This window comes from Cynocephalus volans, chromosome 8 (assembly GCF_027409185.1).
Source record: "Cynocephalus volans isolate mCynVol1 chromosome 8, mCynVol1.pri, whole genome shotgun sequence".
NCBI classification, from domain to species: Eukaryota; Metazoa; Chordata; class Mammalia; order Dermoptera; family Cynocephalidae; genus Cynocephalus; species Cynocephalus volans.
Genome location: NC_084467.1, coordinates 115,956,534 through 115,970,990, shown reverse-complemented (window position 1 = coordinate 115,970,990; position 14,457 = coordinate 115,956,534). Strand labels below are relative to the sequence as shown.

The window sequence follows — 14,457 nt, the reverse complement described above, 5'->3', positions numbered from 1 at the left end:
TGGCCTCTGTTTCAGTCTTTTGGAATAGTCTATAGAAAATTGTTATCAGTTCCTCTTTGAAGGTTTGGTAGAACTCTTCAGTGAACCTGTCTGGTCCTGGACTTTTCTTTTTTGGGAGCCTTCTAATAACAGCTTAAATCTCTTTTATTTGTATTGGTCTGTTCAAATTTTCTATATCATCTTGTCTCAGTTTTTGTAGTTTGTCTGTGTCCAAAAATTTATCCATTTCCTCCAGAATTTTGAATTCATTGCCATATACTTGTTTACAGTAATCTCTAATGATTCCTTGTATTTCTGAGGTATCAGCTGTAATATCATCTTTTTCATTTCTAATTTTTTTTTATTTGGGTCTTCTCTCCTTTTCTTAGTTAGACTTGCTAAAGGTATGTCAATTTTATTTATCTTTTCAAAAAAACAACTTTTTGTTTCATTGATCTTTTGTATTGTTTTTCAGGTTTCAATTTCATTTAGTTCTGCTCTGATCTTAATTATTTTTTTCTGTATACTAACTTCGGGTTTGGATTATTCTTGTTTTTCTAGTTCTTTAAGGTGAAGTGTTAGGTTGTTTATTTGCCATCTTTCCATTCTCCTGAAGCAAGCATTTAATGCAAAATTTCCCCCTTAGTACTGCTTTTGCAGAATCCCATAGGTTTTGGTATGATGCATCTTAATTTTCATAAGTTTCAAGAAATTTTTTGATTTCCTGTTTAATTTCTTCTTGGAGCCATATGTCATTAAGTAGAACATTGTTTCATTTCCGTGTGTTTGTATAGTTTCCAAAGTTTCATTTGTTAGTTATTGATTTCTAATTCTAATCCATTTTGATCTGAAAAAATACATGGAATAACTCCAATTTTTATAAATTTGTTGAGACTTGCTTTGTGACTTAACATGTGGCCTATCCTGGAGAATGTTCTATGAGCTAATGAGAAGAATGAAAATTCTGAAGTTGTTTGATGGATTGTTCGTAGATATCTGCCAAGTCCAATTGGTCTAAAATATTGTTTAGATCTTGTGTTTCTCTATTGATTTTTGCATAGATGATTTGTCCAATGTTGAGAATGGAGTGTTCAGGTCTCCCACTATTATGGTGTTAGTGTCTATCTCAGTCTTTAGATCTAATAGTGTTTGCTTTGTAAATCTGGCTGCTCTGATGGTAGCTGTGTATATATTTATGATTGTTATATCTTCTTGATGAGTAGATCCTTTTCTCATGATATAGTGGCCTTTTTGTTAAAGTCTGTTTTATGTGATATGAGAATAGCTACTCCAGCTCATGTTTCATTTCTATTTGCATGGTATATCTTTTTCCATCCTTTCACTCTCAGTCTATGTGTTTCTTTACAGATGAGGTGAGTCTCTCGAAGGCAACATATTGTTGGGTCCATCTTTTTAAACCAGTCAGCAAGTCTGTGTCTTTTGAGTGGGGAATTTAATCCTTTTACATTTAGAGTTATTATTGAAAAGTGTTAATTTCCTCCTAGCATTATAATGATTTTTGTTTAGATGTCTTAAATATCTTCTGTTCTTTTCTTTCTGATTTTCTGTTTATCTTCTGTGTTTCTTTGTTTCTTGGGGTGGTAGATAAACTATTTTTTCTCTTTATTATTAGCATTTTTATTTTACTGGTGGGTTTTGTTTTTTCTTGAGTATTCATGGCAGTGATGATTGTTTTTCACGTACCAAACCCAGTACTCCTTTGAGAATTTATTATTAAGGCTGGTCTTGTAATAGTGAACTCCCACAGTTTGTGTATGTCTGAGAAATATGCTATTTGTCCTAAATTTCAGAAGGGTAGCCTTACTGTGCAAAGTATTTTGGGCTGAAAATTTTTTTCTTTTAGTATTTTGAATATATCATCCCTTTCTTTTCTGGCTTTTAGAGTTTTTGATGAAAAGTCTGATTTTAGTCTGATTGGGGCTCCCTTATAGGTGACCTGCTGCTTGTCTCTTGCAACTTTTAAGATTCTCTCTTTGCCTTTGAGTTTTGCCTGTTTCACCAAAACATACCTTAAGAGAGGACCTTTTTGAGTTGAATATGTTTGGGGATATTTGGGCCTCCTGAATATGAAGATCTGTGACATTCCCTATACCTGAGAAGTTTTCTGCTATCATTTCATTGAATATGTTTTCAAAGTCATTTCCTTTTTCCTCCCCCTCTGGAATACTCATGATTCAGACATTAGAGTGCTTAAGGATGTCATTATCTTTCCTAGATTTTCCTCATTTGTTTAAATACTTTTTTCTTTTTACTGGTTTGCCTGTGTTAATTCAAACAGCCTGTCTTATAGGTCAGAAATTCTCCCCTCTGCTTGTTCTAGCCGGCTGGTTAGACTCTCTGGTTTGTTGTTGTTGTTGTTGTTGTTGTTGTTGTTGTTGTTGTTTTCATTGAATGAATCCTTCAGCTCTGCAAGCTATGCTACATTCTTTTTTCAGGGCATTGATTTCTTTTTACATTTCTTCTTTCAGATTCTGTATATTTTTTCTCATTTGTTGTGTTGTCTAACTGAGTTTTCTTGTATCTCTCTTAGTTTCCTTATAATTGTTGCTCTAAATTCCTTGTCAGTCATTTCAAGGACTTCCTATTGTATAGGATGTAGAGCCTGAGAGTTATTATTTTCCTTTGGTGATGATGTACTTTCTTGATTTTTCATATTTCTGTTATCTTTCTTTTGGTGTTTAGTCACTGTGGCAAGGGGTATCACGGTCCACTCATTCCACCCTGATGTCTAGCCTGGATCCTGAAGGGACTGCCAATTCTGGGCAGTGAGAACTAGCCTGGGCTTGGAATCCCATGGCACCTGCCTGTTCTGGCACAGCTTACTCAGGACATGTGGTCCCAGCAGCTCTCAGGCCTCTTTGGAAGCAGGAATTTACCTTGGCTGGGTAAATTCTGCAGTGCCTGTCTGTTCTGGCACAGCTGACTCAGGGTGTATGGGCCCAGCAACTCTCAGGGCTCCCTGCAAGGCAGGGACTGGTCTGGGCTGGGTGTCTCATGGCATCTGCCTCTTCTGGTGTGCCTGACTCAGGGTGCGTGCATCCATAATCTCTCTGTCCTCTCTGGGTGGTGGGCACTGGCCTGGGATGGGGGTCCTGCAGTGCCTGCCTTTTCCAGTGTGGCTGATTCAGTGTTGTGGTCCCAGTGGTCCTGCCATATTTTTTTTTAATTTATTATTATCATGTTCATTATTACAAATCATGATTTTTCTTTATGTCCTTCACACAGCCTATCACTCCCCAAACCTTCTTCCTCCCTCCCCCTCGTTTCTATTACCCTTAGGTTTTTTTCTCCTTCTGAAAGTTCAACATATTCCTGTGGTCTTTTCTTTCTTCTTTGTTTATTTGTTTGTTTGTTTGTTTCTCTTTCTTTCTTTCTTTCTTTCTTTCTTTCTTTCTTTCTTTCTTTCTTTCTTTCTTTCTTTCTTTCTTTCTTTCTTTCTTTCTTTCTTTCTTTTTTTCTTTCTTCTTTAATTCTTTCCTTCTTTCTTAGCACCCAGTTATGAGTGCAAATGTGGTATTTCACTTTCCTTTTCTGGCTTATTCCACTTAACATAATGTTCTATAGACTCATCCACATCTCTGCAAATAGAAGAACTTCATTCTTTTTTTTATGGCTGAGTGGTATTCCATTGTATATACATACCATTTTCCTTACCCAGAAATCTGTCAATGGACGCTTAGGTTGGTTCCATATTTTAGCTATTGTAAATAGAGCTGCGATGAACATGTCAGTGCAAATATCCTTTTGACATGATGATTTCTATTCCTTTGGATATATGCCCAGTAGAGGGATTGCTGGATCTTATGATAGTTCTATCTATAGTTGTTTGAGGAACCTCCATACTGTTTTCCATAATGGCTGTGCTAATTTACAGTCCCTTCAACAGAGTTCTCTTTACCCACATCTTCACCAGCTTTTCTTATTCTCCTTCTTTTTAATAACAGCCAATTTAACTTGGATGAAATGATATCTCAATATGGTTTTGATATGCATTTTTGTGATGATTAGTGATGCAGATCTTTTTTTCATGTATCTTTTATCCATTTGTATGTCTATCTTTGAAAAATGTTTATTTACATCCTTTGCCCATTTTTAGTTGGATTATTTGATTTTTTACTGTATAGTTTTTTGAGTTCTTTGTGTTTTCTGGATATGCATTAGGGAACAGGCTGCCTCTTCAGTAAATGATGCGTGGACAATTGGACATCCATATGCAGAAGAATAATACTGGACCTGTACCTCTGACCATAAACCATAATCAACTCAAAATGGATTAAAACCTTAACTATAAGACCTGAAACCATAAAATTACTGATGGGAAACATAGGGGAACACTCCAGGAAGCAGAATTGAGCAAAGACTTTATGAGTAAGACCACAAAAGCACATGCAACAGAAGAAAAAAATAAACAGGTGGGATTATATCAAACTAAAAAGCTTCTGCATAGCAAATAAAACAATTACAGAGGAGAAAGGCAACCTATGGAATGGGAGAAAATATTTGCAAAACATATTATTCCTATTCTTAAATGATGATGTTGGTGGTAGGTTTGTCATATATGGCTTTTATTATATTTAGATACTTTCCTTAAATACCTATTTTGTTGAGAGTTTTTATCATAAAGAGATGTTGAATTTTATCAAAAAGATTTTCTGCCTCTATTGAGATGATCATGTGGTTTTTGTCCCTGATTTTGCTGATACGGTGTATCACATTTATTGGCTTGTGTATGTTTAACCATCTTTGCATCCCTGGGATGAACCCCACTTGATCATGGTGTATAATATATTTGATGTGCTGCTGGATTCTGTTTTCTAGTACTTTGTTGAAAATTTTTGCATCTAAGTTCATCTGGGATATTAGCCTTTAGTTTTCTTTATTTGTTATGTTTTTGTCTGTTTTTGGTGTCAACATGATGCTGGCCTCATAGAATGAGTTTAGTAGAGTACACACTGCTTCAAATTTTTTTGGAATACTTTGAAAAGGATTTGTGTTAATTCTACTTTAAAGGTTTGGTAGAATTCAGCAGTGAAGTTATCTGGTCCTGGGCTTTTCTTTGTTGGGAGACTGCTCATTAGTTTGTCAGTCTTGCTGCTTGTTATTAGTCTGTTCAGGTTTTGTATTTCTTCTTGATTTAGTCTTGGTAGTTTGTATGTGTCCAGAAATTTATCCATTTTTTCCTGGTTTTCAAATTTGTTGGTGTGTAGGTATTCATAATAGTCTCTAAGGATTCTTTGTATTTCTGTGGTATCAGTAATGTCTCATTTTTAACTTCTGATTTTTTTTTTATTTGGGTCTTTTTTATTCTTTTCTTGGTTAATCCAGCTAATCATTTGTCAATTTTCTTTATCATCTCAAAAAAGTAACTTTGTTTCATCAATATTTTGTATATTTTTGTCTGTATTTAATTTAGTTCTGCTCTGTACTTTATTATGTCCTTTTATCTACTAATTTTGGGGGTGTATTCTTCCTGTTTTTCTAATTCTTTGAGGTGTAGCATTCAAGAGCACATTGTTTAATTTCCCTGTATTTGCATAGTTTCCAAAGTTTTGCTTGTTATTGGTTGCTAGTTTTATTCAATTGTGGTCCTGAAATACTTCATATAATTTTGATATTTTTAAGTTTGTTGAGACTTGATTTGCAGCCTAATGTGTGCTCTGTTATGCAGAATGTTTTATGTGCTGATTAGAAGAATTTATATTCTGTAGTGTTGGATGAAATGTTCTGTAAACATCTATTAAGTTCATTTGGTCTAAAGTACAGTTTAAGCCCATCCAACATTTTCCTGCTAATTTTCTGTCTAGATGATCTGTCCAATGCTAATGAGGGATGTGATGTCCCCAACTATTATTGTATTAGGTTCTTTTTCTCCCTTTAGAATCAATAATAATTGCTTTATATATTTGGGTGCTTCAATGTTGAATGCATACATATTTTTGATATATTTTCTTGCTGAATTTATCCCTTTATTATATAGTGACCCTCTGTCTCTTTTTATAGTTTTTGGTTTAAAGTCTATTTTATCCTGTATAAGTATAGCTACTCCTGCTAAATTTTGGTTTTCATTTGTGTGGAATATATTTTTCCATCCCTTCACTATTAGTCTGTGTGTATGTGTTTACTGATGAAGTGAATTTCTTGCTGGCAATGTAGAGTTGGGTCACATTTTTTTTTAATCCATTCAGCCAGTCTCTACCTTTTAATTGAGGAGTCTAATCCATTAATTTTCAGTGTTGTTATTGAAGACATTTTCTTACTCCTGACTTTTCATTCATATTTTAGGTTGTTTCATGTTTCATTTTTCCTTTCTTTCTTTTTTATTGCTTGTCTTTCCTGTTTGTCATTTTGTTTCTTTGTTTGTTTTGTTTTGTTTTGTTTTGTTTGTGAAGATACAGGTTCTTTCTTTCTTTCTTTCTTTCTTTCTTTCTTTCTTTCTTTCTTTCTTTCTTTCTTTCTTTCTTTCTTTCTTTCTTTCTTTCTTTCTTTCATTTGCATACCTGCTCTACTAGTGTGTTTTATCCTTTCTCATGTATTTGTAATGTTTGTTATCATCTTTTGTGGTTCTAGATATAAGACTCCTTTCAGGATTTCTTATAGGGCCAGTCTTGTGGTGGTGAGTTCCTGTAGTTTTTGTTTGTCTGGGAAAGACACTATTTTATCTTAATTCCTTATTTTCTAGATATATTATTCTTGGCTGGCAGTATTTTTTAAAATAATCTTTATTATTATTATTTAATGCTGTTTTCATACTAACAGTGTTTGGTCTTTTAGCACTTTGAATATATTATCTCACTCTCTCCTGGCTTGTAAGGCTTCTGTTGAGCAGTCTGCTGTAAGTCTGATGGGGTTTCCCTTATAAATGACTTGATGTTTTTCTCTTGCTTTTTTTGAATCTCTTTTTGTCTTTCACTTTTGACAATTTGACTATAATGTGTCTCAGGGAGAATTTTTTGGGTTGAACTTGTTTAGGAATCTGTGAGCCTCTTGGACCTGGAAGACTACATCTCTCCCAATACTCGGAAAGTTTTCAGTTATTATTTTGTTAAATAGGTTTTCAATGTTTTTTTCCTTTCTCTTCCCTTTCTAAAACATCAATGATATGAATATTTGTACACTTAAGTTTGCCCAAAAGATCTTATAGACATTCTTCATTTTTTTTTTTTTTTGCCTTTTTAAAATTTTTTTCTTTCTTTTATTTTTTTGATCCAACTGCATTAATTCAAAATGCCTGTCTTCAGGTACAGAAAGCCTGTCTTCAAGTTCAGAAATTCTTTCTTCTGCTTGCTCTAGCCTTGTTGCTTAAGCTCTCAGTTGTATTTTTAATTTCACCAAATGAAATCTTCAGTTCTGGGATTACTGCTTGTTTCTTTTTTATGATTTCTATCTCTTTGTTGAATTTCTCATTCATGTCCTGTGATGTTTTTCTGACTCCATTCTGATATCTATTTATATATGTATTACACAGTTAGTGCAGTGTTCATACAATTTCTTTGGCTGTATTCAATCTTGGATCTGTCTATGGGTCCCTTTGTGGCCTAGACAGTGAGGTCCTTTGCAGTTTCCTGTTCAAGGGGTGACACTAGGCAGGGTTGTTGTGGCTGTACACCTGGAAGCTTTGTAAAGGCCTGCTTTAGAGAATCAAAGCCCCTGCCCAACCCACTGTCAATAAGTGAGCAGAGGTACACTGATGCAGCAGGTCTGGGGATAACATTAAATTTGTAGACCACATTAGGTAGTTTGGACATTTTAACAATATTAAATCTTCCAATCCATGGTCACAGAATTTTTGTTTTATTTATTGACATCTCCATTAATTTCCTTTACAGTATATTGTAGTTTTCAGTGTACAAGTCTTCAACCTCCTTGCTTAAATTTATTCTTAATTATTATTTTTGATGCGATTGTAAATAGAATTGTTTTCTTAATTTCCTTTTTGTATGGTTTGTTAGTGTGTAGAAACATAACTAATTTTTGTATGTTGGTTTTGTATCCTACACTTTACTGAATTTCTTTAATAGTTGTAAGAGGCATTTTTATTTTGTGAATCTATGTCCAAACTCATCAAATTGTGTACATAAAATATGTGCAGTTTTCTTTATATATCAGCTATACTTCAATAAAGCTATTTAAAATTTTTGGCCAATGAGCCCAAGCATTATATCAAGGCTATCAAGTGAAAAAGGAGTCTGTGAACTCACTTCCAATTTGGGGATGAGGCAGAATGGTTGATGAGAAGTTGGATGTTGAAGTATAGTATTGCATACAATGGTAGATTTTAAGAAACCATTAGATACAGGTCGCTTCTGCATCTACCTGCCTATACTTCAATGGAAAGTCCTCTGTTAATCTCAGCTATGCAAAAATTTTGCTTTGGATCTGAAGCATTTTCCTTCGTTGCTTATGGGGAAGGCTGTTAGGGTATTTGCTGTTGTATTTGTTGTTGAGGGCTCTGAGAAAAAGAGGTTAATTTTCACCTTTTCATTTCTATCCTCACACTCCTTTTTATTAATACAGGTATGACTCTGAGTCCTGAACTCCCATGATTGAAATAATTAAGAATCTGAATTTTGAAATATTTGTTCCCACTTAGTCTTTTGTTTTGGCAGCACACGTCATTTGTGAAGAGAGGTGTCTATAGTATTGGTGTGGAATACTCATGTAAAAATCAAGTTCTGAGTACTCCTACTGCTGGGTGTCATCTTCATATCCTAGTGAACATATTGGCAGTTTGAGCCGAGTCTGAAGCCAAGCAGAGCATGATAACAGTAACAGCAAGAATGATATAAGTTATAAATGTGGTTTAGACTGGCAAGTGCTGACTCTGAAGAAAATTATAACAGATCCCTGAAATGGGGGTCAGAATTCTCAGAATCTTCCTCTCTATAGTGCTTCTTGCTTCTCAGAGCATATCCCTATTTGAGTGTACTCCAAAACACTGTGGGCACTTACGTTAATCTATTTGGAAACCTTTTGAGGCTAATTGTAACTATTTCTCTATTGTTGCTGTCACACTGCTGTCAATGTGTGTCACACCTCTGTCAGTGTGTGTGATGTCTGTCTTTTGTTGTGTAGGAGAATCAATCTATTCATCATGTTTGCACACCTTTAAGGTATCACCATCAAGTTCTTACATTTTGTTTATACTAGTAAATTTACAGTACATGAAATAAACTGAAACTCTGGTGTTCTACTCAAACTAAAAGACATATGAGGGGAAAAAAATGTTTGTGTCAATGAAAGCTAACGTTAAGTCTCTGTTGTTGTCTGTGGCTATTAGCCAAAAACGTGGATTAGGTTATATCATGTATTGGAATCTTAAAAGTATTATATCATGTATTGAAGTCTGGGAATACTTTGAAAGTTGGAGAGCTATTCTGGATTTTCCAATTAGGCAGGGATAATCTTAGGTAAAGTCTACTCATTAATGTTGTGAACCATTTATTTCCAATAATGGAGAGTGCTACATTACTCATTTTGTATTTTGTTACCTACATAATAGAATCAGTTAGTGGTTACACCTTACAGATAATATCATTTACCACCACATTTCTTCAAGATGCTATGAGATCTATGCAAATTAATCATTTTTTATTTTTTTCTTATTAGAAAAAAATCCAAGACTTATCCTTAAATCAGCATGTTGCTTAAAATCTAAGTTCCTCACTCAGTGGACTCAAAACATATTGTTAAAACTTGCCAAGGGCATACAAAGAGAGGATAGGAAATGACATCTTAGAACAAACATCTCTGAACTTTTGGTGAAAAAAATGACAGACTCCTTGCTCCCTATTAAGGCCTTATGTGGTGATAGGAAAAACATAAATAAATGTAGACAGATGTTGTGAAATACTGCAAAAAAAGAGAAGACATTAAGCTGTAGAACCTTATCCAAAAAGCTATCTTTGACTTAGTCTGGAGTCATAAACATCATAGCTCATGGAGTTCTGCTTATCTCATGCATGTTTGTTACTCAAATCTCCGAAGGTCAAGAGCTACTGAAGAGAATACCATATCCCGGTGTCAAATGATGTTTTTCCCCTCAAAATTGCTATGGTATAAGATAATTTTGTTTGAATTGTAAATTGCAGTATTTATCATATTTGATTCTTGGATTTGGGTCTGTAGTTCAACAGACCAGGCAGTGTGTTAAATGCTTTGCTTTCATATAAGTGAAAATCAACACACACACACACACACACACGCACGCACGCACGCACGCACGCACGCACACACACACACATGGAGCCAGATTAGAATATGGGGTTAAGCACACCAGACCAGGAGGAAGAAATAAGAAAGTGGAGCCATTTAGAACACTGGAAAGAGAAGATGACTGAGTTCCAGAGTGACAGAGCAGTGGGGAGGGAGGAAGCCTGAGTTAGGTGAATAAACCAAAAGAATCCACTAAGTTAAAGCAGACTAGAAACTGAGCAAGTGTTTCATATCACCCTTTTAATTTACAAATGTGGAAATAAAGGGAGGTGAAGTGACCTTTCAAAATGACATGGGGTTTTCAAGGGTGGTATAAAGAAAGCGAAGAACAGAAAGATCAGTTGGAAGCCAAGGATGTAAGAGACAGTCTAGAAGTCAGGGTTGAAGGAGAAATGAGAGTCACAGTAGGAGACTCTGGGCTGTGGGAGGAACTTTTTTTCTTTGCTAACACAACTTGGATGAGGAAGAGATTTGTCAGTTGGAAGAGAGAGGAAGTCACTCTAGAGTACTGAGAAAAAGGTTTGCTGAAATCAGAGATCAAACGCCAGCTCTGAGAGTCAGACGTTGTATCTCCCAGTGAAATGCAGCTTCTGCCACTTCTATTGCTGGTGGTTTTCTTCCCAGGTGGTGACAATGAGGAAGGTAAGAGTAACTGGCAGCCTCCAGTACTGGTGCAGGGGTCTATATAAAAGTATGCTGTGTTTACCCGGGTGCACTGAACACTAAGGGGTCTGGGCCTTCCTGTCTCCCACCCTCTTCCACCATCCTGAAGGTTGGGGTTGGAGCCTGAGGCTCTAGGCACCCAAATGTGTAAGGCTTTAGGTGTTCTTTTCCATTTCCGTTCTTTGTCCTTGCTCATCATATTATCCTCCCACTCTTCACAGCCTTCCAGGGACCAACCTCTTACCACGTCATCCAGATCTCAACCTTTGCCAACAGCACCTGGACACAAAACCAAGGCTCAGGCTGGTTGGAAGATATGCAAATTCATGGCTGGGATAGTGACTCTGGCACTGCCATATTCCTGAAGTCCTGGTCCAAGGGCAACTTCAGTAACAAGGAGATTACTGAGATAGAGCAGCTAATCCGAGTCTACCTCTTTGGATTCATTCGAGAAGTGCGGGCCCATGTCAGAGAACTCCAGATGGAATGTGAGTTCAGTCATCACATCTGGGGGGATTCTCAAAGACTCTTTTCTCTCTCTTGGTTCAGGCTCCTAGTCCTTCTAATCTTTCTCCCCTCCTCTGTACTTTACCCAACTTCATGCACACACTTTTATAGATAGTCTCTTGCTCTGACTCCACACCTCCACCTTTCTTAGATTCTTTCTGCCTCTGCACTATTCTCTGATAGATGATGGCTCTTCCTTTGCAACCAACCCGTGTTTGTCTCATGTCAAATTTCCTGCTAAAGGGCCCTTGCTTCTCCTACCCTGTGCCTGAGTAACCTAAAGTGTGGCTTCCTCCTCTTCATTTCTTCCTCTCTTCATTCTATTCAACCTTCTCCTCCCTGAACCCTCCTCTCCATGTGATCCTCAGGTTCACTCTGGAGTGCCGTTATCCTGACGCTGTCACACTATTCCTCGCACTCTGCCTCTCCTCTTCCATCTTACCTACTATACATCTTTACCACAGCCCCTTCCCCCATCCATGACATCTGTACCTCTCCTGTGCTCTTCCTTCAGAAAAGCTTTAAATGCTGTACTTTTGTTCATTTCACATCCCAGAAATTTTTTTCCTAGGAAAAGCTAAAATTCTAGGTCCCTTTCTCCTTACTTTCTTTCTTGTTTATATTTAATAAATTATTCTCTGTTTTACTTCTACCTAGACCCCTTTGAGTTCCAGATCATAGCAGGCTGTGAGCTGCATCCTGGGGGTGACATAGTAAGCTTCTTTAGGGGAGCTTTTAGAGGACTGGATCTCCTGAGCATCAAATATTACTCATGTCTACCTTCCCCAGAAGGTGGAAGCACAGCGCAGCAAGTCTGCACACTACTCAATCAAGGTATCATCGATATTATAACGAAGCTCCTCTATGAAACCTGTCCCCGCTATCTCTTGGGTGTCCTTGATGCAGGGAAGGCGGATCTGCAGAGGCAAGGTTAGCCCTGTTCTTTATTTCACTTCCCACCACCTCCTTTAAACCCAAAAGTGGCAAGACACCCTAAAAGTAGAGGGGCTTACTCAATAAGTTATTTGCTTCCCAAAGAAGTGGAATAGGTCACTTTCCAAGCTTGTGCATTTCTGAGTTTCTATGCTCTGTATTACAGTGCAAATCTGACATTCTCTCTGCCCCTTCCTGCCCCAGTGAAGCCCAAGGCCTGGCTGTCCAGTGGCCCCACTCCTGGTCCTGGCCGTCTGCTGCTGGTGTGTCATGTCATAGGATTCTATCCAAAGCCCGTGTGGGTGATGTGGATGCAGGGTGAGAAGGAGCAGGCGGGCACTCAGAGAGGTGACCTCCTGCCCAATGCTGATGGGACATGGTATCTCCGAGTAACTCTGGATGTGGCAGCTGGGGAGGCAGCTGGCCTGTCATGCCGGGTGAAGCACAGCAGTCTAGGAGGCCAGGACATCGTCCTCTACTGGGGTGAGAAGGAACTGAGACCCAGGCAGCAAATGGGAGCAGGAGGTCCTCCAGCATAGAGGGAATGACTAGAGAAGGGTGGGGTATGATAAAGTGAGAGAGAGAGAGAGAGAGAGAGAGAGAGAGAGAAACTTCTGTGATACCTGTCCTAGCAAATTAAAAAAAAAATAGTTGATACAAAGTATAGAAGAGCTAAGAATGAAGGACCTATAGATTGGATGGGAAGGGACAGGAGAGCAAGACAAAGGATGGATGGATGGTGTCTGGGAATACAAGAGAGGGAATTGGAGATGACTGTACATCAGAAGCACATGAATTGTGCTGACACACAGCTGGGCAAAGGAAGGCCAGGGGAATCAGAGGATGGGACTTAAAGTGACATCCTTGTGTCCTCTCCAAATTGCCAGGACACCGCACCTCCATTGGCTTGATGTTTTTGGCAGTAATGGTGCCTTCTTTAATCCTTCTGCTGTGCTTTGCATTATGGTTTGTGAGGCATTGGTGAGTTTTTGTTTTTATTTTTTTAATCTTTCTTTTTTGTCCACCCTTCCACTCCTTCCCACCATTTTGCCTGTTTCCATCACTTTAGCCTCAATCTTTCCACCACACTCTTTTCCACCAACTCCCATCTCCTTTATGTAGAAACACTGTTTACAATTTGTTCAAATAGGCACAATATAAAGTTTACCATCTTCACCATTTTTAAGTGTACAACCGTGGTGTTGAGTACATTTACACTGTTGTGTAAGCAGTCTTCAGAATGTTTTCATCTTGCAAAACTGAAACTCAGCACCTATTAAACAGCAACTCTCTGCTTCCCCCTCCCCCCAGCCCCAGTGTTAGTGTAACCAACACTCTCCTTTCTGTTTCTATGCATTTCAGTGTTCTCAGTACCTCATATAAGTGAAATCAGACAGTATTTGTCTTTTTGCTTCTGGCTTGCTTCACTTAGCAAAATGTCCTCAAGGTTTATGCATGTTTTATCATGTTACAGATTCCTTTATTTTTAAACCTGTATAATATTCCATCATAGGCATATAACACATTTTGTTCATCCATTTATCTATCCTTCTACCTTTGGCTCTAGTAAATAATGCTGTTATATACATGGATGTACAAGTTTATCTTATGTAGACATATCTTTTGCTGTGTTCTTGACAGGTCATATCAGGATATTCTGTGAACCCTCATCCCGTTTTCTCTCCCATTTTGGAATAAGTGTCAAAAAGCCCAGAATCTCAAGATGTCAGCCCAGGAGTTGATCTCATCATTTTTTTATCAAATAATTATCATATTTGATCAAATCAGAGTTCCCGCATATTTTACGATAAATGATAACTTAAATACCAGCAGAAAAATTATTAAGAACTGTACATTTATTACGAGATTATATCAAAAGTAAAATCCACTCAGATTTAGTTTATGTTAAGATGTGAGAAAGAATACATCTCAGAATAAATGAAATATGGTATATGTAACTTAATGGTGACTTCCACTTGGCTTCCTATTTGAAAAGTTTTCTTCAGCTTCTGCTTAACTATCATTTGTCTAAGTAAGCTAAATCTAATTGTGCTGGGATAACTGTATTTGCAGAGATGCAGAGGCTTTTTGATGTAATCTCTCTGTCTCTCCATGGATGACTTTCTAAACCTCAAGGCCCAA

The 14,457-nt window shown here is 37.2% G+C and overlaps 1 protein-coding gene across 1 annotated transcript; it reads left to right on the top strand.

Moving 5' to 3' along the window:
• The first annotated feature begins 10,793 nt into the window (after positions 1-10,793).
• LOC134384015 (T-cell surface glycoprotein CD1b-1-like) lies at positions 10,794-13,978 on the top strand. The gene is made up of 6 exons (XM_063105624.1): positions 10,794-10,854; positions 11,097-11,363; positions 12,040-12,312; positions 12,520-12,798; positions 13,203-13,296; positions 13,957-13,978. The coding sequence occupies exons 1-6, from the start codon at positions 10,794-10,796 to the stop codon at positions 13,976-13,978; spliced, it is 996 nt and encodes a 331-aa protein (XP_062961694.1).
• Positions 13,979-14,457: the final 479 nt, after the last annotated feature.

What these genes read in the sequence shown, in the direction of transcription:
- LOC134384015 (XM_063105624.1), top strand. Translation starts at nt 10,794, where the DNA reads ATGCAGCTTCTGCCACTTCTATTGCTGGTGGTTTTCTTCCCAGGTGGT. An exon ending in GGCGGATCTGCAGAGGCAAG is followed by an intron (nt 12,313 to 12,519) that starts GTTAGCCCTGTT and finishes TTCCTGCCCCAG; the next exon opens with TGAAGCCCAAGGCCTGGCTG. An exon ending in TTATGGTTTGTGAGGCATTG is followed by an intron (nt 13,297 to 13,956) that starts GTGAGTTTTTGT and finishes TGTTCTTGACAG; the next exon opens with GTCATATCAGGATATTCTGT.